General features: G+C 27.4%; 8 protein-coding genes across 8 annotated transcripts; 3 read left to right on the top strand and 5 right to left on the bottom strand.

The window, feature by feature from the left end:
* Positions 1 to 44: 44 nt before the first annotated feature.
* Positions 45 to 1,621, bottom strand: OCT59_000904 (uncharacterized protein; the record flags this gene model as incomplete). The annotated part of the gene is made up of 1 exon (XM_025324350.2): positions 45 to 1,621. The coding sequence occupies one exon, from the start codon at positions 1,619 to 1,621 to the stop codon at positions 227 to 229; it is 1,395 nt and encodes a 464-aa protein (XP_025186702.1). The 3' UTR covers positions 45 to 226.
* A 1,229-nt stretch (positions 1,622 to 2,850) lies between these two features.
* On the bottom strand, positions 2,851 to 4,388 carry OCT59_000903 (uncharacterized protein; the record flags this gene model as incomplete). The annotated part of the gene is made up of 2 exons (XM_066139197.1): positions 4,086 to 4,388; positions 2,851 to 3,991 (listed from the first exon to the last, which is right to left on the bottom strand). Exons 1-2 carry the CDS (start codon positions 4,346 to 4,348, stop codon positions 2,851 to 2,853), a joined length of 1,404 nt encoding a protein of 467 aa, XP_065988622.1. The 5' UTR covers positions 4,349 to 4,388.
* A 1,233-nt stretch (positions 4,389 to 5,621) lies between these two features.
* OCT59_000902 (uncharacterized protein) lies at positions 5,622 to 5,930 on the bottom strand (the record flags this gene model as incomplete). Its single annotated transcript, XM_025324349.2, has 1 exon — positions 5,622 to 5,930. One exon carries the CDS (start codon positions 5,928 to 5,930, stop codon positions 5,622 to 5,624), a length of 309 nt encoding a protein of 102 aa, XP_025186701.2.
* A 1,592-nt stretch (positions 5,931 to 7,522) lies between these two features.
* Positions 7,523 to 9,247, bottom strand: OCT59_000901 (uncharacterized protein). Its single transcript, XM_025313724.2, has one exon. It carries the CDS (start codon positions 9,205 to 9,207, stop codon positions 7,750 to 7,752), a length of 1,458 nt encoding a protein of 485 aa, XP_025186700.2. The 5' UTR covers positions 9,208 to 9,247; the 3' UTR covers positions 7,523 to 7,749.
* A 1,288-nt stretch (positions 9,248 to 10,535) lies between these two features.
* OCT59_000900 (uncharacterized protein) lies at positions 10,536 to 12,287 on the top strand (the record flags this gene model as incomplete). Its single annotated transcript, XM_025313723.2, has 1 exon — positions 10,536 to 12,287. The coding sequence occupies one exon, from the start codon at positions 10,536 to 10,538 to the stop codon at positions 12,021 to 12,023; it is 1,488 nt and encodes a 495-aa protein (XP_025186699.2). The 3' UTR covers positions 12,024 to 12,287.
* A 530-nt stretch (positions 12,288 to 12,817) lies between these two features.
* OCT59_000899 (uncharacterized protein) lies at positions 12,818 to 14,293 on the bottom strand (the record flags this gene model as incomplete). Its single annotated transcript, XM_025313722.2, has 1 exon — positions 12,818 to 14,293. One exon carries the CDS (start codon positions 14,291 to 14,293, stop codon positions 12,818 to 12,820), a length of 1,476 nt encoding a protein of 491 aa, XP_025186698.2.
* A 4,082-nt stretch (positions 14,294 to 18,375) lies between these two features.
* OCT59_000898 (uncharacterized protein) lies at positions 18,376 to 21,410 on the top strand (the record flags this gene model as incomplete). Its single annotated transcript, XM_066139196.1, has 7 exons — positions 18,376 to 18,378; positions 18,861 to 18,882; positions 18,965 to 19,025; positions 19,188 to 20,784; positions 21,028 to 21,149; positions 21,243 to 21,253; positions 21,331 to 21,410. 7 exons carry the CDS (start codon positions 18,376 to 18,378, stop codon positions 21,408 to 21,410), a joined length of 1,896 nt encoding a protein of 631 aa, XP_065988621.1.
* A 1,343-nt stretch (positions 21,411 to 22,753) lies between these two features.
* OCT59_000897 (uncharacterized protein) lies at positions 22,754 to 24,248 on the top strand (the record flags this gene model as incomplete). Its single annotated transcript, XM_025324348.1, has 2 exons — positions 22,754 to 22,948; positions 23,028 to 24,248. The coding sequence occupies 2 exons, from the start codon at positions 22,754 to 22,756 to the stop codon at positions 24,246 to 24,248; spliced, it is 1,416 nt and encodes a 471-aa protein (XP_025186696.1).
* Between the last annotated feature and the right edge of the window lie 12 nt (positions 24,249 to 24,260).

Raw genomic sequence — 24,260 nt, 5'->3', positions numbered from 1 at the left:
TTATAAATAATTCAAATAAATTTATAATTAACAGACATCGATCTTTTAGCTGTCATTTTCAAGCCCGCATCAAACCTTTTATTAAACCTAAGATATCCGAAAGTATAATCTGGATAAACCTATGTAAAAAAATCAATATACGGATACTCTATAAAAACCAACCGGATATATAGGCTAATAGGATAAATCTTAGAGTATTCTAGTTACATTATGCTACTAAAATATTCTAATTTTTTTGATAAGGTTGAATTCGAAAGCAGCCAGAACGACGTAATGATACCACTGGATAAAGTTTTGACGGTAAATCATTCCATGCCAATACCTCCTTATATTTTGTACCATTGACTGTAAAAGCACAAGTTCTTTTATTCATATCTAAATGAACAGTAACTTTTGTGCCATCTCCAAATGAAGGACAATATTTTGACGTTGAATTAGCGCAATAACCACCGGAACCTAATACCCATCCAGTGGGTTGAAGTCCTGCAGCCGTTTGAAAACTAAAATTTTCTGATGCGCACACTCCAACCCAGGCATATGTACAAGCTTTCTCAATGATAACATCCCATTCATAAATACCTTTATTTTCTAATAATATATTGGCTCTAACGCTTCGTTGGTAATTACAATAATCCGATGCACTTACAACTTTCCCATTATCACTAATATTAAGATTTGATCCACATGCCGACTCATCCCAAAAAAGATCAGATTCTTTAATTCTATAAATCGGTATTCCTCGAATATTTATTAAATCTGTATTAATCGGTTCTGAATTTTGTTGAATTATTTCAGCTGGAATAATTTTTAACGGTTCAATGAAATCAAATTGACTTCTTTTGATTCGCTTGAAATCGATATATTTGATCAATGGATCCAATTCTTTAGAAACTTTTTGATGATTCGCGATAAATTTATTTTCTAATTGAATCGAGTCCTCTATTTGCTCTAAAGTTGGCAACCGTTCCATAAGAGTTTTGTATGTAATATTAGAAACTTGTTTTGCTGCAAGAATAGCGCTATATCGAAATACTTCATATTCTGGTGTTGCGAAAGGTATTTCTTTTTCATATGTATAAAATAAAAGATATTGAAGAGCTGTAATAGATAATCGACCAAATTCAATATCATTTAATGAAACAGATGCTATTTCTTTGACAAATAAATCAAGAAGAATATTATCTTCTGATAATGGCATTATTTCCGCGACTTTAGATAATAACTCTGGTAAATAATTTCTTGTGTAATTGTTTTCTAGTGAATTTCTGAAATTATTCATAATTAATTCTTGAAGACTTGTTATTTGAAAATAATCCGCAGCATAATAAGTTTCGACTATATTATCTTTAGTCAAAGAATTTTCTTTAATTGATCCAACATAAATATATTCTAATATGATTTCCATTCCACAAGAATTGATCGTTGGAAGAGAAATTTGTTTTTCGAAACTCTCTTTCATCCCATTATAAAGCAGTCCATCAAGTACTTCGGACCTTGCTGCTAAAATTGCTCTACAAGCATATAATTTCCTTTCATCCTTACATAAAATTTCTATATCACTATACTTTGGATTATTCACTAACAATTTTAAATCTTGATTTAATGAATATCCTCTTACCATTTTATCAAAAAAAAAAAATTTTTTTCTATTGTTTCCTTTTTTTTTTGAGAAATAGAATAATTCCATTTTTGAATTAAGCCTGATATTTATACATTCTGTACTATGTTGTACCAATCCTATGAAAACAAGATGTATATGTGTGACAAAATTAACGGAATTACTATAGCCCCATGATGATCGTACTAAATTGTGTGTGAATATAGCCTATTTGAGAGCTGAAAAACTGTAGAAGTCTTGTGAGGTTAATCATGAATTAAGATGGAATTTAGTTTAGCAATTTTTTTTTATAATTATGCTTATGACTAATTTTTAATGCCTTTGTATAAAGTGTTGTAGATTATTTTCTTTAATTTATACTTTTTTATTTGATCTTATAAATTTCACATTACATTTTATCTTTAAAATCAAACATTTTAATCTTTCTCAAGAAGTAAAAAAGCATTATGATCCTGAAAGATATCAAAATATAGCCCTAGCATTCTAGTTTATTTTTCATTTTAAATAAATTTTAAATAAATTTTAAATGATAAAAAATTAGATTTATTCGAGTAATCTACGTAATCTACATGCACTTTTGTAATTTGAACCATTTTTCCATTTTTTTTAGCTTTTTTACTATACAGGTATATCAAAATTAAAGAATAAAATTCCCATCATCTATCATAAATATTCTCTATTGCTATAAATCAACTTATTAAATTACTCTTGTCAATAATATGAATGCTTTTAAATTAAGTTCAATAGGACCCCGAAATATATATAAAAGGGTCAGGTCTGAGTTTGCGTAAAATGGGGCAAAATGATCATAATTCCGGTCAAATTTTTATTACCTTATTTAGAGATTGGCTGGCACTATCTTAATTCTGGCCCTATACAACGGACTAATATTAAAAATACGGCAGTTCATTGTATGTTATCGATTGGTATCAAAAAAAATCAGGAGAAAAAGTGCCACGCGTTCGTTCAGATATTAATGTTACGCAATCCGTAAATTATTTTTTTATTGTTATTATACGTTTAGCAATTTCGATATTGAAAAATGAATTTTATTGAGCGAGATCACAACGGGAGGGATGAGACATTACATCTGGAAAGGATTCAATATACTAAACCAGCTAAATCAATTTTAGAATTCATAATGCTGCAATCAATATTTCTAGCCATAGTTTCGTAATAAGTAAATAGATAATATATCTTAATAAACTGGCATCTAATCATTAAAATATTAATCAATCTTTCATAATTTGAAATATTTCATATTCTTCTACATAAAAAAATCCAACTTTATTAATTGGTTTTTCATAACCTGATGGTGTTGCAAAACCACAATATGGGTCATACAAAAAAAGATCATTATAAAATGATGGTCCGTGATTAATGCGATTACTTGTAGCATATTTATATTCATCATTTTTTACTCGACTTAAAATATAATTTTCAATACTTTCTTTATTCTTAAAAGAGAATATAAAACTATCTTTAGTAGTGCCAAAACTACCATCAGATTTCCATTTTATTGGATTATATCCTCCAAGAATTTCATTACTGTCTTTCACTTTAATAATTGATATAGTATGAGATTGATTATCACATATTTCATGGAATTTACTAGATAAGAATCCATCACGAGATCCACGAAGAATCAACTTAAATTCATATGAATTTTTCATATTATCAGTAATTTCTAATTTATCAATCCATTTAGAGATTAATTCAGCATGTTGATTTGTAATGATTCTTGAATCAATACTTTTTGGATTAATTTCTTTAGTTATTATCTTTGATTCTAGCTTATTATTTGGCTGATCTATAAAATTTTTGATTAAATTTTCGCGTAAATCTTTTGGTAAAATTTTTTTATATGGATATACTTTATTTAAAAATTCTTTATGATTTAAATTAAAGAATTTTATAAAAGGAATAAGTTGTTGTAAAGTACCCCTTAAAGTAATAAACTCATCTTTTGAGTAGTTTGAAGGATCCGAAGGAAGTCCAGGATTTTTAGCAATACCCCATTTAAGCACATGTTCCCAAACTTGTATCACATTCATTTGAAAATTATCATTCTGAATAATAGAAATCAAAGATTTTTCTGTAAGTGAAATGAAATCGATTGAATTAAAAATTTTCTCTGGTTCGTAGGATATTAATTCTGTGCAAAAATTTTGTAATTTTAAGAAATCATTCTCAAAACTTGTTTTATATATCAAATTAAAATTTTGTTCCATCCAATTTTTTTTATTTTCAATCAAAAATGATTGTAAATGAGTGATTAATTCTTGAAGACTAAGTTCACTGGCTGCAATCAAAATTTTAATAATATGTGAAGTATCATATTCCTCTAGAGAAAGCCTTCCTCCATAAATATATCTAAATAAAAATATTTGAATGTTCCCGTAAGTATTAAAATACATTTTTTTTAAAAAAAAAAAATCGGCATAATTTATTATTTCAATTCTCTTACCTCAATATCATTTGAAAAGTTTCAGGTAAAATATTTGGCAATTTAATATGTGTCAAAATTCCATCATTTTTATTTTTATTAACGGTAGTTGATAAAATTCTTCGCAAATAAGGAGAACGATAGTTTAAAATGACCATATGAGCACGAAAAATTTTTACGTAAGGGTCATTACCAACTTCAATAGTAATATCATAAAATTCATTATCATCTAAAATTTCAAGAAAATTTTGAGATAATTTTGGTAAAAATTTATTATCATACATTATATTAAAACGACTTTTGAATTTTCAAAGAAAGGAATGCCGAAAAAAATGTCCTAATCTGAATAGATAACCTTATATATATAAGTTCGGACTTCGGAATATATTTCGGCAGTATTTCGGCCCGAGAAACATCGAAACACCTGACTCAAGGTTGCTCATTTCAAAATAAATTTGGTTTCAAAAACTTTTCCCCATAAAAAAAAGAATGTTCATCAACAATGTCCAGAAAATGTCCGGGTGTCCGGAGAATGGCTGGAAAATTGCAATATGCCAATATTCCGGACGCCGAGACATTGTGAATTTCCGAAAATGTCCGAAATATCGGACATTTTTCATTTTCCGGACATTTTTCGATAAAAATTTCCGGACATTCTTTTTTTATAGGGTATTTCTTTTATATCTTCACGTAAAATTTCTATATCAGTACAATTTATTATTATTATCTCATAATTATAAATATCGATATCTCCTCCAGAATATTTTTTTTTAAAAAAAAAATGAAATTTGCGCATTCACGTTCACCCTGTAAAAAATGTATCATTTTAATGAAATTTATAGCCTTAAATCATGGAAATTTCCATCTCGCTAACACGGATATCCGTGAATGTATCATTTATCACGGGATTTTTACGAAAGACGAAATACTCGGATAAAAATTTTTTATAGGGTCATTTGTTGAGGGATAAGTTTCATTAAATATTCTGCTGTATATAAAAACTTTTCTCATGAAATTTCTTATAAAACTTTTGTATACAATTTATAATAATATATATGTATATATGGAACTTATCTTGATATATGAAATAAAGTAACTAAAGGACAAGAAGTTCATTAATGCAGATTTATAACTATATTAATATTAGTTATTCATTTTAACACTATCAATTATTAATGAAATTAAGTACATAAAAATTGTAGAGAACTGTCCTTTCAGTAACTGTTGAGCTTTCCTCTTGACTGTGAAGCGAATATGGAGCACCACTTGCTAGGAATTTAATGGTTAATTATTTGAGGAAATCTCTTAATTGGATAGATAGTATATTGGAAATTTATATCAAGTTTAAAGGATTCTAATTTACATGCTTCATCAGCAAAGGGCAAGCTTTTTTTTTTTTTAGTAACGCGCATTATTTCACCTTTATTTAAAAATTGTTAACGACCAATCACAAAAATTATAGGCAAATAATACAATAGGTATAAAACTAATATACATTAGAATTCTATCTACTAAACCGTCAGAGGCACCTACACCTGCTTAAGATCTATCTTGATTTCAGTCTAAATAAAAAGTAAATTCGTGTAAGATTCCAGGCGATAATATCCTATTCTCTGATTCAACGTCACCATGTGATTGTTCTTTCTTTTTCTTTCTTTTTTTCTTGTTCGTATCTAACTCCTCATCCGAATCATCCGAACTTAGCTTATCTTTCTTTGGCTTAGGTGACTTTTCGGAAGTCTGTGGCGGCAGTCTTTTACTGAAATTATCGTTTAAACTTGTAAATTTTTCAATTTCTTCTTTACTTACTGATTTATTTGAAGATGTTGGTCGTGCTGGCGTTTCAAAGGGCAAGCTGATTTTCATGAGACATTTTTTATTAATTCTATATTTTAAAACAAAGAAGTCTGATCTTACTGCATACAATTATTCTAAAGGATCTATAGAAAAATTCAAAGAATTTTTTTTAATATACTCATAATAATCAATTACAATAAGGGTTTGGGCAGCATTCTAACTAAAGAGTACTAAAATTTGACTTCCTCTTTTTGTCACTATAAACAGGTAGAGGGAGGGGACATATTATTATAACACGATTGATATTTTAAAGCTATGACTCAGGTTCATAAAAAATCATTGAATATTCTTTTCAAACCAGAATATTTTTAGCTTTATAAATTAATCGTATGTCACTATATTGCATAAAAAGAATATAGTGCAAGCATCGATCGATTTCAGTTAAATGTTCAAGCTAATTTTAAACAATTTAAAGGTTCAGATTTTACGAAAAAAATCCAAACACTGTTCAATTATTAGCACATAAAACTAATCTTTCTTAATTAAGAAAAAAGAATACAATATCAATTGTTATGTTCAATTGAAACGCAAACTTCGAGATACGAGTTTGACCTACATGATAATTCATCGGGCGTTAGCGAAACATTAGGTTTATATAATTATATGAAGTAATGGTTTCCTTACGTCATGCATCGTATAGTTTGTCTTTCTACTCTGTTATCATTAATAAATTTTTTTGGACAATACTTTCCATGAAGATATAAGTAGATAAGAGTAAGGTTATTTTTTGAAGTTTTTCTTAATAGCTGTACGCATAATAAGATAGGTTGTGATATTGAGAAAGATCTACCACAAGATCCCATTTCTGATGAGGCGTGAGATTGATTGCGATGGAATATGAGCACCTTTAGATAAATTAGAATATAACCATACATTTAATGCTTACTTCATTGCTTCGTCAATGACGAGTTTGGTATTCCCGGCAATAATTACGCGTTATTTTGACGTTCATGATGTCTTTACGGAAGAATACCAATAACGGAAGGATAACATTAATGGGAAGTAAAACCTTTTGCAACCACGAATATGAAATTTTTTTCGATAGAATGCAATATAAGATTTTTTTTAATGACATAAAATTTAATTGGACGGCTAAAACAGTAAGAGAAATTTATGAATTAGAACCTTTGGTTATTTACATAAAAATAAAATAAACATACTATGATTCAACAAAAGTTGACAATGTCAAAATTTGGCGAAAAATGCACTTTGATTATAAGTGCCATCGAAATTGTAATACGGTTACGCATTTTAAATAATTTAGACATATGCCGTAACGCTAACACCGTAATTGCTGTCGCAATTCAAGATTTTGACATCACCTATAACTTTGATCATAAACCCGACAATGAAAGCTTCGCCCTCGTCATATTTAGCGAAAAAAAATTTTTTTTTTCTTCGTAACTTACTTCATTCATTATAAATAATTCGGATCTTGCTGCTAAAATTAACTTAGATCAATATTATTTCACCTCATTCCCATAAGTTATTTATTAGCAATCTTGCTTTAATGACATTTAATTTGTTTTAAGTAAGAAATAAGAATAGTAAAATACTTAAACGCGAACCTAAAATATATAATAACGTTGATCATTTGGCTATATATATATATTGTAGAATGTTTTTATTTATAAAATAATAAATACATTGTCCTGATACTTTACATTTATAAAACCTCTATAAATAACATCTATTATTAATAATGAAAATTGAAGAAAAACCAAAGATATTTCGCGTCTTCAAATCACTTACGACACTAATATCCTAAAATATATTCTATATTTTACAATAAAAACGTCGAAAAATCCGAATTATTCTTTCGTTATATTTATTTCCACCTATTTATTAAACTTTTCCAAAAACCTTTCTCATTCTTGTTATGAGCGGGCTCAATTCGGAAACGACCAGGATAACGTAACGATACTACTGGATGAAGTTTTGATGGTAAATTATTCCATTCCGCTATTTCTGGATATTTGACACCATTTACTGTAAAAGCGCAAGTTCTTTTATTCATATTCAAATGAACGGTAATTCTTGCATCATCTCCAAATTTAGGGCAATAATTTTTTACCCAATTTCCAGAATTATGACAGTAACCCCTTGAACCTATCACCCATCCAGTAGATTGAACTCCTGCAAATATTTCATAATCAAAATCTTCTGATGCACATACTCCAACCCAAGCATATTCACATACTCGCTCAATGACGACATCCCACTCAAAAATACCTTTATCTTCTAATGCTAATTTAGCTCTAACGCTTTGACATGTATTAAAATCATTACGTACAACTCTTCCATTATCCTCAATAACAAGATTTGATCCACATGCTGATTCATCCCAAATATAATCAGAATCGATTGGTAGTGGTATTCCTCGAATATAATTTAAATTTGAATTGGTAAATTTTGTATTATTACGATAAATATTTAAAATTATTTCACTTGGAACAATTTTTAGTGGTTCAATGATATCAACTAGTAGTTGCCCTTTGATTCGTCTGAAATCAATGAATTTAACCAAAGGTTCCAATTCTTTAGCAATTGTTTGAATTGTTTGTTGATCGGTAATATTTACTTGAACAATCGGGTTCTCCATTTGTTCTATTTGTTCCAAGGTTGGTAGCCTTTTCATAAGAGTTTTAAATACGCTATTAGAAACTTGTTTTGCTGCTAAAATAGCACTATATCGAAACACTTCATATTCAGGAGTTGCGAAAGAACTTTCTTTTTCATGTGTACAAGATAAAAGATACTCGAGCGCCGTAATAGATAACCGACCAAATTTAATAGTATTTAATGGAATAGTTGCTACCGCTTCAACCAATAAATTTAAAAGAATATTTTCCTCTGATAATGGCGTTGAATCTACTGCTTTGGATAATAATTCTGGTGAATAATTTTCTGCGTAATTTTTTTTCAATATATTTCTAAGAATCATCATAATAAAATCTTGAAGTTCCGGTAACTGAAAATAGTCTGCAGCATAAAAAGCTTCAATTATATTATCTTTAATTAAAGATTCTTCTCTAATTGATCCTGTATAAGCATATTCCAATATAATCTCCATTCCAGAAGAATTAATTGTCGGAAAAGTAATTTGTTTTTCATAACTTTCTTTCATTCCATTATAAAGTAATTTGTCAAATACTTCGGACCTTGCTGCCAAAATTGCTCTACAACCATATAGTTTCGTTTCATCACCACACAAAATTTCTATATCACTATATCTTGGATTATTTATTAACAATCTTAAGTCTTGTTCTAATGAATATCCTCTCATTTTATTTTTTTTTTTTAGGGGAAAAAATTTTTTGTTTATTTCAATGATTCCATTTCAGGATAATCGTTACATAAAATTGTTTTACAAATTCGGATTTGTACTACTTTTGTTTTAGTTACACCTCTTAAAATTAGTTACCTATCTGCAGCATTATTTATCTTATGGAGTTATTGGAGTACCTATTATTTAAATTTAAAAATAGTAGATATAAAACGTAAACACTAATAAATTAACACCAATAAATTATATTTATGATTGACGTAGATCTTTGCGTCATAAGATCGATGTTAAATCTCATATTAACCGATTCAGACAAAGATTTTTTATTGACGAGAAATTAGATATAACGACACGTGATACTAAGTTTTAACCGTCATCACATGATTATTTATTTCATGGCTTTGGCGCAAAGTCAAATAATAAACAGATATATATAAATTATATAAATAAAAAAAATTAAATTTTTAGTAATATAAAATTTATTAATATTGAAGTACAAAATTTCTATAAATATTAAATGAAGAGATAGGAAGGGATAATCATTTCAATTTTTTTAAGAGTATAGATCAATCTATCTTAATTAAGTAAGCGATAAAAATTTTTTTTTATACGTGGTACGAACTTAAACAGAAAAGTTTTAGTACTTTATCATGTCAAACAAATGTTCCACCAAAATATAAAGGTTCTTAAATTTTTTACTTTAATAATGAGAATATTTTCAAATTTTGATTATAATATTCGTTTTTATTCCAATACTGTAACATAATCCTTGACGTGTCAAATACAACTTTTAAAAATTCTTTGGTTAAAATTTACGATTTTTCAGGCGAAATTAAGGCTCAAATATTATTATTATATTAAATGACGCACGATTAATACGATCAAAATAAAGGAACGGACCATGCTTTTAAAAGAACGGAGTAAACTTATTGAAATGTTGTACAAACATTCCAATGATTTCAACATATGGGCAACGATAGCCATGTGATGATAGCTAACGAAATAAAGCTTTGTATGCAAATTATAATTAGTAAAAATCCAAACAAATAAATAAATACAGAACAAATAGCTGATGAGGATTTTTTGAAAGAAAGGCACAGCTGAAGATTACGTTAATGTGACAAAAATGTTAAATTTGTGGCGTGGCTAAAAAATAGTAATTAGAATTGTTTTTATTGAGAGATCTATTTGTCACACTTATGCATAATATAAATGAATCCCGTTTTTGCACTACAATTCTAAATTTGTAAAATTATTTATTTATATAAATATCCACATTAAACATAACGTAAGAGTAAAAAAAATTTTTTTCCCCTTAAAAAATAAAAATGACGAGAGGATATTCGTTAGAACAAGATTTGAGATTATTAATAAATAATCCAAAGTATAGTGATATAGAAATTTTATGTGAGGATAAAAAGAAATTATATGGCTGTAGAGCAATTTTGGCAGCGAGGTCCGAAGTATTTGATAAATTACTTTATAATGGAATGAAAGAAAGTTATGAAAAACAAATTACTTTTCCGACAATTAATTCTATTGGAATGGAAATTATATTGGAATATATTTATAGAGGATCAATTAAAGAAGAATCTTTAACTAAAGATAATATAATTGAAGTGTATTATGCAGCAGATTATATTCAATTACTAGACCTTCAGAATTTTATTATAAAAACTATTAAAAATACTAGTTTCGCAGAAAATTATTTACCGGAATTATTATCTAAAGCTGCAGATACAACGCCATTATCGGAGACAAATATTCTTTTAAATTTATTGATTAAAGAAGTAGCGACTATTTCATTAAATACTATTGAATTTGGTCGATTATCCATTACAGCACTTGAATATCTTTTATCTTATACTTATACGCATGAAAAAGAAAGTTTCTTTGCAACTCCAGAATATGAAGTTTTTCGATATAGCGCTATGCTGGCAGCAAAACAAGTTTCTAATAATGCATTCAAAATACTTATGAAAACGCTACCACCTTTAAAACAAATAAAACGATTAGAGAATGAAGGCCAAATAAATATTCCCGATCATCAAAAAATTGCTAAAGAATTAGAACCTTTGGCTAAATTCATTGATTTTAGGCGTATCAAAGGTCAAATATTAGTTGATATAATTGAACCATTAAAAATTATTCCAAGTGAAATAATTTTAAATATTTATCGAAATAATACAAAATTTACTAATTCAAATTTAAATGATATTCGAGGAATATCAACAATGTCAATATGTAAGCTTAATGAAATTGTTTGGGATGAGACAGCATGTGGATCAAAACTTATTGTTGAGGATGATGGAAAAGTCGTATATTATGCACAAAGAAATGAATGTGTTTCACATCAAAGCATTAGAGCTAAAATAGCGTTAGAAAATAAAGGTATTTTTGAATGGGATGTAATTATTGAGAAAGATAGTTTATGGTCTTGGGTTGGAGTATGTGCATCTGAAAATTTCAATTTTGATACATGGGCGGGATATCAACCTACTGGATGGGTTATAGGTTCAAGTGGTTATTGTTATAACTCTGGAAATTGGGTAAAAAATTATTGTCCTAAATTTGGTGATGGTGCAAGAATTACTGTTCATTTAGATATGAACAAAAGATCTTGTTCTTTTACAATCAATGGTAAAAAATATCCGGAAATATCAGCATGGGATAATTTACCATCAAAACTTTATCCAGTAGTATCATTGCGTCATCCTGGTCGTTTTAGAATTGAGCCTTATCAAGATGTAAAAACCATCCCTAACAATAGGAAGGAAAGAAGATTTTGGAAAAATTTAAGAGAGAAGTTAAAATAATTTTTTTTTTTTTAATAATTTAGATTGTAAGATTTGTGCGACTTGTGCGACATCGTTGAAATTTTAAATTCCGATGAATTTTTATTTTTACGTTTAACGTGCAGGATGTATTATAAGAATGCCGAAAATTTTTGGCGATTATATTTACTATTCTTTCTGTTAATTATATTTGATATATAATTAATTTAAAGATGAATTTGTAGTATAATTATATCTGTTATATATATATATATAAATAAATTATTTGCAATATTTACACAACATAAACCTTTTTTTCTACGCCTGCATGTTGCTGATGATTTTAAACTATCGCTGTACGTTTAATTCTGTCGTGTGCCTATAATGCAGACGCTTCAAACTTAAATGTATGATTTGTTTCAAAAAATTATCCAAGAAACATTTTCCTCTCTCCATTATAAATTTCAATCATTTTGATATGAAAATAATAATTAGCATAATAACGTAAAATCGTTTTAGAAAATTAAAATAAACAATAAATAATTTTCGAACTGTGTCAAACGTTACATTTAGTTCAATTAAAAAATTTAAAAAAGAAATTTGTAAGTTTAATTAAAATTTTTAATTCTGATTGAATAATTCAAATAAATATTTATATTATAGTACAACTTATATTTTTATTTATAAATATTCAGCCAATTAATACATTGTTTTCATATTTTGAAACTTTACAAATTAAAAATTTTTTATTTATTGTTAAAATTAAACTGAGAAAAAATTATCGTCAAAAATTTCGCGAAATTGAATTTATAAGAGTGTCATTCCTGTTATATTCATTATAAAATATATTTTAAACTTTCCCAAAATCCTTTTTCATTCTGTTTATTACGAGTGAACTCAATTCTAAAACGACCAGGGTGACGTAATGATACCATTGGATAAAGTTTTGATGGTAAATTTTTCCATTCTGTAATTTCCGGATACCTTTTACCATTAACTGTAAAAGTACAAGTTCCTTTATTCATATCTAAACGAACGGAAATTCTTGTACCATTTTCAAATGAAGTACAATAGTTTGACCAACTTTTATAATAATAACCATTGGAAGATATTGCCCATCCAGTAGGTTGAAATATTGCCAAGTTTTCTTCATAATTAAGGTTTTCAGATGCACACACTCCAATCCAAGCCTGTGCACAAGTTTTCTCGATAACGACATCCCATTCGAAAATACCTTTATTCCCTAATGCTATTTTACTTCTGACGCTTTGATTAAAATTACAATCATCTGAAGCGCTTACAACTTTTCCATTGTCTTCAATAATTAGTTTTGATCCACATGTCGACTCATCCCAAACATGATCGAGTTCATTAAATTTACAAAATTGCATTGGCATTTCTTGTATATCATTCAAAGTGAATTGAATTAGTTTTGTATTATTTTGATTAGCATTTAAAATTATTTCAGTTGGAATAATTTTTAGTGGCTCAATAATATCATCTAATACTTGACCTTTGAATCTCCCGAAATCTATAAATTTAATTAAAGGCTTCAATTCTTCAGCAACTTTTTGGTGATAGGTAAACAATTTATTTTCTACTTGGACTAAGTTCTCTATTTGTTCTATTTGTTCTAGGGTTGGTAACCGTTTCATAAGAGTTTTATATGCGCTATTAGAAACTTGTTTTGCTGCTAAAACAGCACTGTATCGAAACACTTCATATTCAGGAGTTACGAAGAACGTTTCTTTTTCATAATCTTCACAAGATAAAAGATACTCAAGTGCTTTAATAGATAATCGACCAAATTCAATAATATTTAATGGAATAATTGCTACTTTTTCAACCAATAAATCTAAAAGAGTATTTTCTTCTGATAACGGCATTGTTTCCACAGCTTTAGATAATAATTCTGGTGTATAATTATTTTCTTCACAATTCTTTTCTAAAATATTTTTAAGAGTTTTAATAATAAGATCTTGAAGGTCTGGTAATTGAAAATAATCTGCGGCATTAAATGATTCAATTATATTATCTTTTGTTAAAGATTCTTCTTCAATTGATCCCGTATAAATATATTCTAATATAATCTCCATTCCAGAATAATTGATCGTTGGGAGAAAAATTTGATTTTCATAATTTTCTTTCGCCCCTTTATAGAGTAATTTATCAAATACTTTAGACCTTGCAGCTAAAATTGCTTTACAACCATATAGTATGATTTCATCTCCACATAAAATTTCTACATCACTATACTTTGGGTTATTTATTAATAATTTTAAATCTCGTCCTAATGAATATCCACTCAACATTTTTTTTTTAAAAAAAAAAAAATTAATTTTTTAGGTGAAAAAATTTCATTTCAGAATAAAACAAATTAGTAGGTGATTTTATAAATTTAGATTTGTACCACCTTTGTTTTAGCAGCTGCTTTCAAAAAAAATTCAAATCGGTTATTTTATTTTACGTTGAATCTTTTACTTAAGGAGTAAATACTGATCATCAGATCATCATCAAACTAGTCATATGAATAATGTGTACGTCAGCTGATACACACAAGATCAATTTGTGAAACATTTAATTTGTGTGACAGAATTCATATAGGCATATTTTGACATATTCATCTTTCTAAATCGAATTAATGCAATATATTTAGCTTTCTTTTTTGATTCGGCCATTGATTATAGTGATTCAATTTAAATGATCATCTATTCTAAAGTTAGATAAAATTATTAGTCCCTCGGTTCGCTCTGTACTATAGAATTCAGGATACGGTGATACAGAAAGTTCCTTGTTCGCTGCTCGCATACCATGAAGCATGAATCGATAGATGATTGGTTTGCTGTAATTGCACAATGATCTCGATAAAGAAATATCTATGGTATACCATATTTGTCAATGGACAAAAAAAAACTTTAAAAACTTTGATCTTTATATACTATTGTTCCAGACTTGCTTAAACAACAGATTCCGTTCCTTAGTTTATTTAATATACCAGATAATGTACGTTGAGAAATTTTGTAATTATGTCACTTGACATAAAAATAAATAAATATTTTCATGGGAGAATCATGAATTCATTTTAAAAACCTTATTTTATTCATTGTGTCTGGGTTACATGATACAAAGTTTGATTTCATTAGTATAAGTGTTCTTAATTATATTTTATTTTTATCTTTATTTTTATCAAGTGAAACTCAAAGAGTATCGTGAAACAGAACCTAAACTAATGCAAGGTCACATAAAGTAACGCAATAAAAGTAAAAACGCAATTTTACGCGAAAAGTGCAACATCGCAAAGAGAGGGAAAATGAGTTCCAAAAAAAAGGAATGGGAATTTTGGAAAAGAAAAATTAGAAAATAAATCAAAAAAAATGGTAAAAAGAAAATTCAGAAATAAATCTCTATAATTCTCGAAAAAGTACTAATCAGAATTACAAAAAGTGCAACAAATGAAAAATCAGTGGTTAGAATGGTTTCAAATTTGCAAATTTGTTGTTAAATGTTGCGAAGATTATGCATGTAAAATTGGTATCAGGACTTTGCGCCGAAATCCATTCATTTTGCCGAAATCCATTTGCCAAAGTCCATTTTACCGAAGTCCATTTTGCCGAAATCCATTTTGCCGAAGGAATATTTCGCCGAAAGGACGTTCGCCGAAATACCATTTCATCGAATTCCATTTCACCGAATTCCATTTCGCCGAAGCGATATTTCGCCGAAAAATTATTTATTCCATTTAGTTATTTTATTGTTGTTATACATACTAAATACATAAAGAAATCCTTTAAATTTATCTCATTATTTATAATACATTAATCTTTTTTTTTATTTACTTTTTCGTGAATAATGTTTCAGAAAAATAAAGTTGCTTAGCAATTAATATCATAATATTCTGAAAAAAAAATCTCTAAAATAATTTTTTATAAAAATGTTAATCGCCTACCGTTTCGGCAGCCATTTTTTGCATTTTTGTAATTTCCGATTACTTTTCGAGAACTGCATATATTTGCCAAAAACCCGACCCTGTAAACAGTCTATCCGTTTTTTATATTCCATCTTTTTTCCGTAAAAAGCTCATATTTCGGAATTAATAACCTTATATCACGGAATTTATCGAATTATTTTCATTTTCCGTGAATGGATCCGTGAAAGGTTATGGAGTTTTACAGAAATAACGGATAAAATTTTCATAGGGCGAGTGTGAAAAATTATTAAACGTCCATCGAATGTGTGCCTCTCGTGTGCCTTTCTGTTATAAGATGGCTTTGCACAAATTAATTTTAAAATGTCGCATGATTATAATAGCAATTTTTGTATCAAAATTGGTATTCAGAAAATCGGAATAGGCGGAAAAATGGTCTATCGAAAATCAAAATTATCTCACACCTTTCAAAAAACTAAGCTTTTAATTGAACCACAAATTTAACAAAAGCGTTCCGATTCATTAAAAATTTTTTTTTGAAATTATTTTCGAACTCTTCAACACATAAGTTTTTTATATTTATACCAGGGTTTAACCGTAAGCGTTTATATTAGCGCGTTTTATTCAAATGGCTTTTAGATAATTTTAAATTAAAAACTTTAGAATATGACATCCCTATAAAAAATTTATTCCGTGGTTTTTTTTTATTCCGAGTTATTTCCATAAATGTATAATATCCCTATAAAAAAAATTCTGGAAAAAACTCCAGTTTTTATTCCGAAGAAACTCAACACGTGATCATTTTCCGAAAAATTTTTATAGAGTATTCACGTTGCTTTTTTTATTTTTCCGTAAATGGACCATATTCACGGAGTTTTTATAGTTTTTATGGAAATTACGGATAAAATTTTTCACAAGGAATTTTTTTATAATGATAATATGCTAATCTTAATTCGCTTAGACTGATTTACTTAAAAATGTGTATAAACTGTAAATAAGGAAATTCTAAATTTAAATTTATTATTTTTAACATTTTGATATGCTGATTTTTATAAAATTAAATGAATCTACGTATTACGAAATTTATATATTGAGTTGGATATTTAATTGTAATCTTAAAGGAGTACAGTGCGATTTTTTTTACAGTAATACGCGTCGTTACTAGCTAGAAACTTGTTTTGCTGTACCGAAAAAAAAAAATATTTTAAAAGGTTTCATGAAGTGCCATAATAGATAATTAGCCGATTCAATAATTAACCAATAGTAAAGAAGTTATTATTACTTTGACCAACAAATTCATTCTCTGATTCAAATAAATAAATATTTTTTTTTTTGTTTTTCGTGCAATTAATATTCTGAATAATTTTTTTATAATACATTTCTGAAAGTTTAAAACTAAACTTGAAACATAAAAAGCTTTTAATCATATTATCTTTTATTTCAAAGACTCTTCCACATATTAAAGGAATTTTTCGCTAAATACGGTGATTTTCCCAATATCTCGGAATTTAAACCCGCAGAACAACTGATTGCCGATCATCCGGAATTAATTGAGATTTCCGGCACCGGATAATCAAACAAACCAGGTCTACGTTTTTTCGGCTAAACTACATCCCACTTTTTTATCACTATAAAAAAAAAGGTACATTTATTTATTTCTCACAAACTTACGGATTTTTCATATTTTAATTTCGAATTTAGATTAGTGCTTTGATGATCAAATATCTGAATCATACGATTTGATAAATGATCCGATTATTGCGTTTGTGTATACACTAATATAAGTAAACACAAACCTGTCCATTTAATGATCGTAAGTTGAATAGATGAGTTAAAAAAGTTTATTATCAGAAATCGGGCTGAAAAAGTTGGTAAATTTCACGGGAATTCAAGCTTTTTTTGTTTAGGTTGATCGACCAATCAAATCTCCTTGCTTTTATGTGCTTTTTAAGGAAATATTAATTGTGAAAGATTTAACTTATCAGAGAAAAGGCACATATTAGTTACACTAAATCAATTTACATTAACGAACGAAAGAAATTCTGTTATTCAAGGGAAACTTTTCTTTTTTGAATTGTTATATTTCTTAATTTGTATTCAATAATAACTTACTAATTAAACTGTATTGGTTTTTACATAAATGATTAATTTGTCTGGATGAATGCTATTGGTTTAACAATTTATAGATGTCGCCTATCATAGGTTAAACTATTATCAATGAAACTTTAATTTAGCGACAGGGTTAGGGTTTTCACTAACTATTATTGACGTAAAAGTATCAGTATTTAACGATAAATTCTTTGATTTATTTACGAAAAAAGAAATGAACAATAAAAAAAATTTATCCATTGTTTCATTTTATCTATTTAATACTAACAGCCTAACAGCCTAAAGTATTCAAAAAAATAAATCACGTGTAACTGTAACCGTTTGGTAGTACATGACTAAATGCCTTTCATTTATCAGAAAATGGTAATAATGTAACATTCTTCTTGCATACTGAAAAAAAAAAAATTTTTTTTTCTCCCACTTTTTGGATTTCAACTTAAAAAAAAAAAAATCTTTTTGTCTAAAAAAAAAAAAAATTGATACAAACCGTTTCAAATATATTACATAAAAAAATTTCTTTAAAAGGAGTCCGTTTATCATCATTTATATATACATGGTTTTTTTTTTTAATCTGAAATTTTTTATCATAATCAATCATTTTCATTTTAATTCATTCATTTACGTTAAAATTTTTCTCTTATCGTTTAAGGCAAGTTATTTAAAATTTTCTTAGCTAATTAATGATGACATCATTTTTAAGTAACAAATCAAAAAATTACAAGAACTAACGATAAATTTTGTTATCATAGACCTCGCACAAATTTTATTTGAAAATAATTACTTTTAAAAAGATAATAATTTCATAATTATTACGCTTTTCACTGATTTCTTAATAGATTAAATAGAAGGAAGCAACTTTTCGTATTGGTATGATAATATCTTTTTGAATATTTTAAAATAATTACAAATTTCCAAATATTGAATTCTCATTTTCTATCTTCGAAACTAGTACGTAAATATACGACAATGTCAACGAGAATAATCCCTCACTTACATTGGTACCATTCAAGGTATGTTTATTTTTTTTGTAAGATTAATTGAGCAAGGCAATTTCTACCTTAATAAAATTTGATTTGTTTTAAAAGATAAGTGAGGTGTGTTTATTCTATAATTTTTTCTAAAGATTGATAATCCTTTGATCATAATATAATAATTCTTGTTTCTACACTTAGGAGGATTAACCCGAAAAGAGTAATTACTAATTCAACACCTATCCTCAATGAACATTGTCTAATACGAATTTTTGAATTACTTGCCGAGGACTCAAATTCATTATTTTGTTGTGCATTAGTGAGTCGTTTTTGGTGTATATATGCACTTCCTATCCTATGGAGAAATCCTTGGTTTTACATCAAGAACTCGGGAACCGGTTCGGATAGATGGCGTACCGGATTAATAACGACGTATGTCGCAACGTTACCACAATCTTCAAAGGATATCTTATCTCGAGCTGGAATAAAACCACCATGTATTACTAAGAATCCGGTTTTTGATTACTCATGTTTTTTAAAGGGTTTGCATATTTGTTCTTTGGAAGTTCATGTTATTTTTTGGATTTTATTGGTTACAGGAGTTACTATTGAAAATGGGAGGGTTATAGTAATAAATCCTACTCTTAGAAAAAAAATATTTATAGTTATTCAAGAATTAATGAGACTTTTCTTTAGAAAATCTAGCGTTTTATATAATTTAAACGCAGGTTCAGGAATTATAGTTCCCGAAATTTTAGCGAATGTGATAACCGAAATCCCTGAAGCAAAGAAAGTTTTAAAAAAATTAAGAACATTCACTTGTGGATCAACCGTTAATACGACTAAATTTATGGCTAAAATAGTATCAACACTTTCAAATTATAGTCGAAATATTCAACAATTAGAAATTCATCCATATGAAGATATAAATGAATTATCTAAATTAATTAACGTTCAAAAATATTTATCAACAATAAGTATGGAAGAAAATCTTACATCCGGAAATATTCGACAAATATCTTGGAAAAATACAAACGGCGCTCCTTACGAAATAATTAAAAAAGCACAATTTATAACACGTTTAACTATTGGTAGAATGTATTTTCCTATTGAAGAATTATCAAATTTTGTGAACCTTGAAGAATTAATTTTATCATCATTTGGTGATCAAGATTATCCACGATCCAAATGGATTCAATTAACAGGGGTTTCTTTAAAAAAGTTAAAATTATTTTACTTTTGTAGTGTTAATTCAACAATATATCTTGATATATTTGCAAATTTTATTAAAAATTGTAAAAAGTTACAACACATTATAATACATAGTCACAAGTTATCAGATCCTAAAAATTCCGGATTATTGATCGATAATATCGCACAATATTGTCCAGATATTTTATTATATGAGGGACCTATCTTACAAGAAAATATAAAGGAATTGACGAAATTATTACAATCTTGTAATAAATTAAAATCCTTACATCTACGACCATCAAAAGGAATTTCTGATACGATAAATCAAGCAACATCACCATCGAATCAAGGAAATACTACTGATAGAAAGATGAATTTTGATGTCATATTAAAGGAGATTACGGAGAAACAACCACAAAGTTTACATAATCTAAGAATATCTGATGGATGGAAAATATCAGCGGAGGCGTTTGAAAAATTTTTAGAAAGTCGTGAGAAAATATCTAGACCTGTTTGTTTTTATTGGAACCCTACTGTTCATTTTACAGGAAAAATGGAAGAAGTTTGCAAGATGTATCATCGATATGGAGTATTAAGGCAATATGTTAGTCATGTATTTTATTGATAGAGTGAATAGAGTATAATTATTTCATTTGAATATTTTTTGTATTATATCATTTCATATTAATAAAGGTTTTTTTTTCTTCCTTTTTTTTTAATAAATAAATTGCGTGTTCCGAGTGAAACCTTTTTTTAATTTATTAAGAGATATTGTGAGATTGGATTACTTACCTAGTCTTTTTTTATTTCAAGTAGATTTACGTAACCTATGAATATGCGCATCAAGCCCCGTAGAAGAAAGACTAGGTTAGTAAGGATTCGCATCTCTAGGCATAATTGGAACATTGTAAAACGGCTTCAAGTGTCAAGTGGCGTTCCCATAGAAATTTTAACGATCACGTGTTTCATGTGCGTGAATTAGTTAATGTTGATGATTAACATGCTTAGATGATCATGATTTTTAACTTGGAATTAATCAACACCCCCAGGTTATATGAATAGATATTTTTATGGTTAGTAATTTATTTTATAATGATGGAGTGATGACGTAACAGAAAAAAAATTTCTAAAGTAACAATTATTTATTTAGATTTCAAAAAAAGTATTGAGTGGGGAAAACACACTAAACGATTAAATGACGAGTGGAAAAGTAATATCGATAGTAATTAAAAACTAAAGCTATGAATGCGGTAGCATATAATCACAAGATCAAGTGTCTGATCGAAATATGTTGTAATTAAGATGGGTACCTATTTATTACTATTATCTATCTAATTTTTTTAAAAAAAAAGAAAAAAAGGGCGTAATTTTAATGACGTCATGATATTATAGATCACATGGTTAAGAAAAAAAAATATGCCAACCATGCCAACCAATGGTATGCTTCTTCAGCTGTAGCTATTCAAAAAAGGAAAGAACTATATATTTAGATCCATCTTTCGTGTTAGTCTACGGCAGAGTAGTAAATTTATGCCGTGACCCGACTGACCCGTTGATATTCATTGATATATTTGGTTTGGATTCTGTGATATGACGTCTACAATAAGTAATTAACTATTTTTTTCGTTCTACCTCTCGTCGACCTTGAAAATATCGTCAAACGTATAATTCCCTACCTCCAAGGTATTTATCAAATTGCTGGTTTCCCTATACATAACCTATATAATAATTTACTTAATCAGACATATAAGCCTCTTATGAGAAAAAGAAAAAAAAATAATGGACTTACCATGACATATTTGGGTTAATTTCGGCTTTTCAATTTGAGCAATAGTTATCCAAACACTAGGTTTTTCGCATCCAGTTGTAAATCGAATTCGATTTTTTTTTTGTGGATTCTTTAAAATTTTAACAAGTATATTCCATAATTATATCAAATTTTTAATAATCTATTGGTATTTAACGTTAACAAATAAAAGTACAACCGCAGTACGACCGCATGTAAAGCGACAAATAAAAATAATTATATCACAAATATCACAAATTAAAAATTTTTCGTCCGAACTCAAATTGCGATAATTAAAAATAAAAAAAAAATATAAAATATAAAAAATCAAAAAATAAAAAATGAATCAACTATCAAATTTTTTAAAAATTATAGTACAAATCTTAAAAAAAAAAAAATTATTTGAAAACCCCACCATCAACTACAAGAATCTTTTTTTTTAAAAAAAAAAAATGTTCGAAAAATGATTTAATTGATCGATAAAAATATTGTCTATTTTAAGAGAAAAAAAATTAAATAAATAGATCATCCAATAGAATTATAATTTCTTTCAAGATTGCATTTCTTGGCATTTATTAATTCCAAACAGTTTGTTTTTGTTTTATTACCAATTATATCAAACAAAAAAAAAAAAAAAAATTCTTTATCTTTTTTTTTTAATGTAAAATAAAATTATATTTAAACACGACAAATCAAGCATTTAAAATGAATTTTAAGAAAAATAAATTTTTTCTTACTTTTCTTCAGAATTTATTTAATTATATAAATGAAATATACGAAAAAAAAAATGATTGAAAATAATAATAACAACAACAACAATAATAATAACAAGATTAATAACATCAAAATAATAAGTCGAAAACAAATTTTTTCACGGATTAAAAAATTAATAATAATATTCATTATATTAACGTTATTAAATTCTTTTATAAATTTAATTTTTGAACAAATTAACAACGCGTTGAATGATGATGGAACTAATGTAAGTTGTTGTTAGATGATATTATTTTACCTTATTTAATAAATAAAAAGATTCTAATTTTTTTTTTTTCTTCGATTAGATATCGAAAATACAAGGTTTAGAAAGGATAAAAGTTCAACTAACAAATGAATCATCACATGACGTGAAAATTAATAGAAAATATTGTGGCAAAGACGAGTGTAGATTCCTATTGGCTTATCATCCATTAGAACAAGAATCTCAGGCAAATATGCATTTTGAATCATTCGTACAAATAGCTCAACGTTTAAATCGTACGATAGTCTTACCAAATGTTGGTGGATCAAGAATGCATGTATGTCTCCCATTCTCATTTTCATTTTATTATGACGTGGATGGATTACAAAAAATCTTTCCTATGGCACAATTTATAACACAACAAGATTTTATGAAATGGACAAAAGAATTGGATGAAAAACCTGATACATATCACGCTAATATAATACCAAGAGAAAAACCATTTGTAGTTGAATATGAAGAACCTACAATTCGTACCATTAAGACTTTAAATAATAAAGAATGTTTAAATCAATTTGATTTAAAATTAGATTCTGTCACCACCAAATTTAAAACAATTTATTTAGGTGTAAATGTTTTATATCCTCCTACAAAAGATAATATGAAAATTGAAAATTTTATGAAAAGTGAATTACAAACTAATTCCAAAGTATTATTAATGACACATCATTTATCAACACTTTTATTTGCTGATACAATAAAATTTCCCGTCATACCTTATTCAAAAAAAATAATTGATATTCAACAAAATATTACAAAAAAACTTGGTAATTATCTTGCAATACATTGGAGATTTGAAAAAGGTAAACCTAAATTAATGACAAAATGTGCAAAAAATTTGATTGATTGGATAAAAGATTTCTCTAGAGATAATAAAATAGATAATATTTATCTTGCTACTGATTATCCTTTACAAGGTAAAGCTCAATCTTCTAGTTTTTTTAATATTAAAGAAGAACATCATCAAGCTATGCGTATGCTTAATAGTACTATTAAATTAAACACTTGGATATCTTTAAATGCTTTGGACGATTTAAAGAGTGATCAAGATGAAAAAATCAATAAAGAGTTAAAAGGAAGCGGAATACAAGGAATTTTTGATAAATTGGTTTTAATTAATGCTGATTGGTTTGTTTCTGGACCTATAGGATGTGCAAGAATACAAAGTAGGTACACTAGACGTATTAGATATGCTAGGGACAAATTGAAAAATTCTGGAAATAACAAAATCAAGAATATTTCAACTTTGTGGAGAAGCGTGTGACGTGACAATCGT

Source organism: Rhizophagus irregularis, chromosome 1 (genome assembly GCF_026210795.1).
Source record: "Rhizophagus irregularis chromosome 1, complete sequence".
Classification (NCBI taxonomy): Eukaryota; Fungi; Glomeromycota; class Glomeromycetes; order Glomerales; family Glomeraceae; genus Rhizophagus; species Rhizophagus irregularis.
This window is presented reverse-complemented; position numbering and strand designations above follow the sequence as displayed.

Bases quoted from the DNA above. Each gene is read 5' to 3' on its own strand.
- OCT59_000901 (XM_025313724.2), bottom strand. From the start codon at position 9,207: ATGAGAGGATATTCATTAGAACAAGACTTAAGATTGTTAATAAATAAT.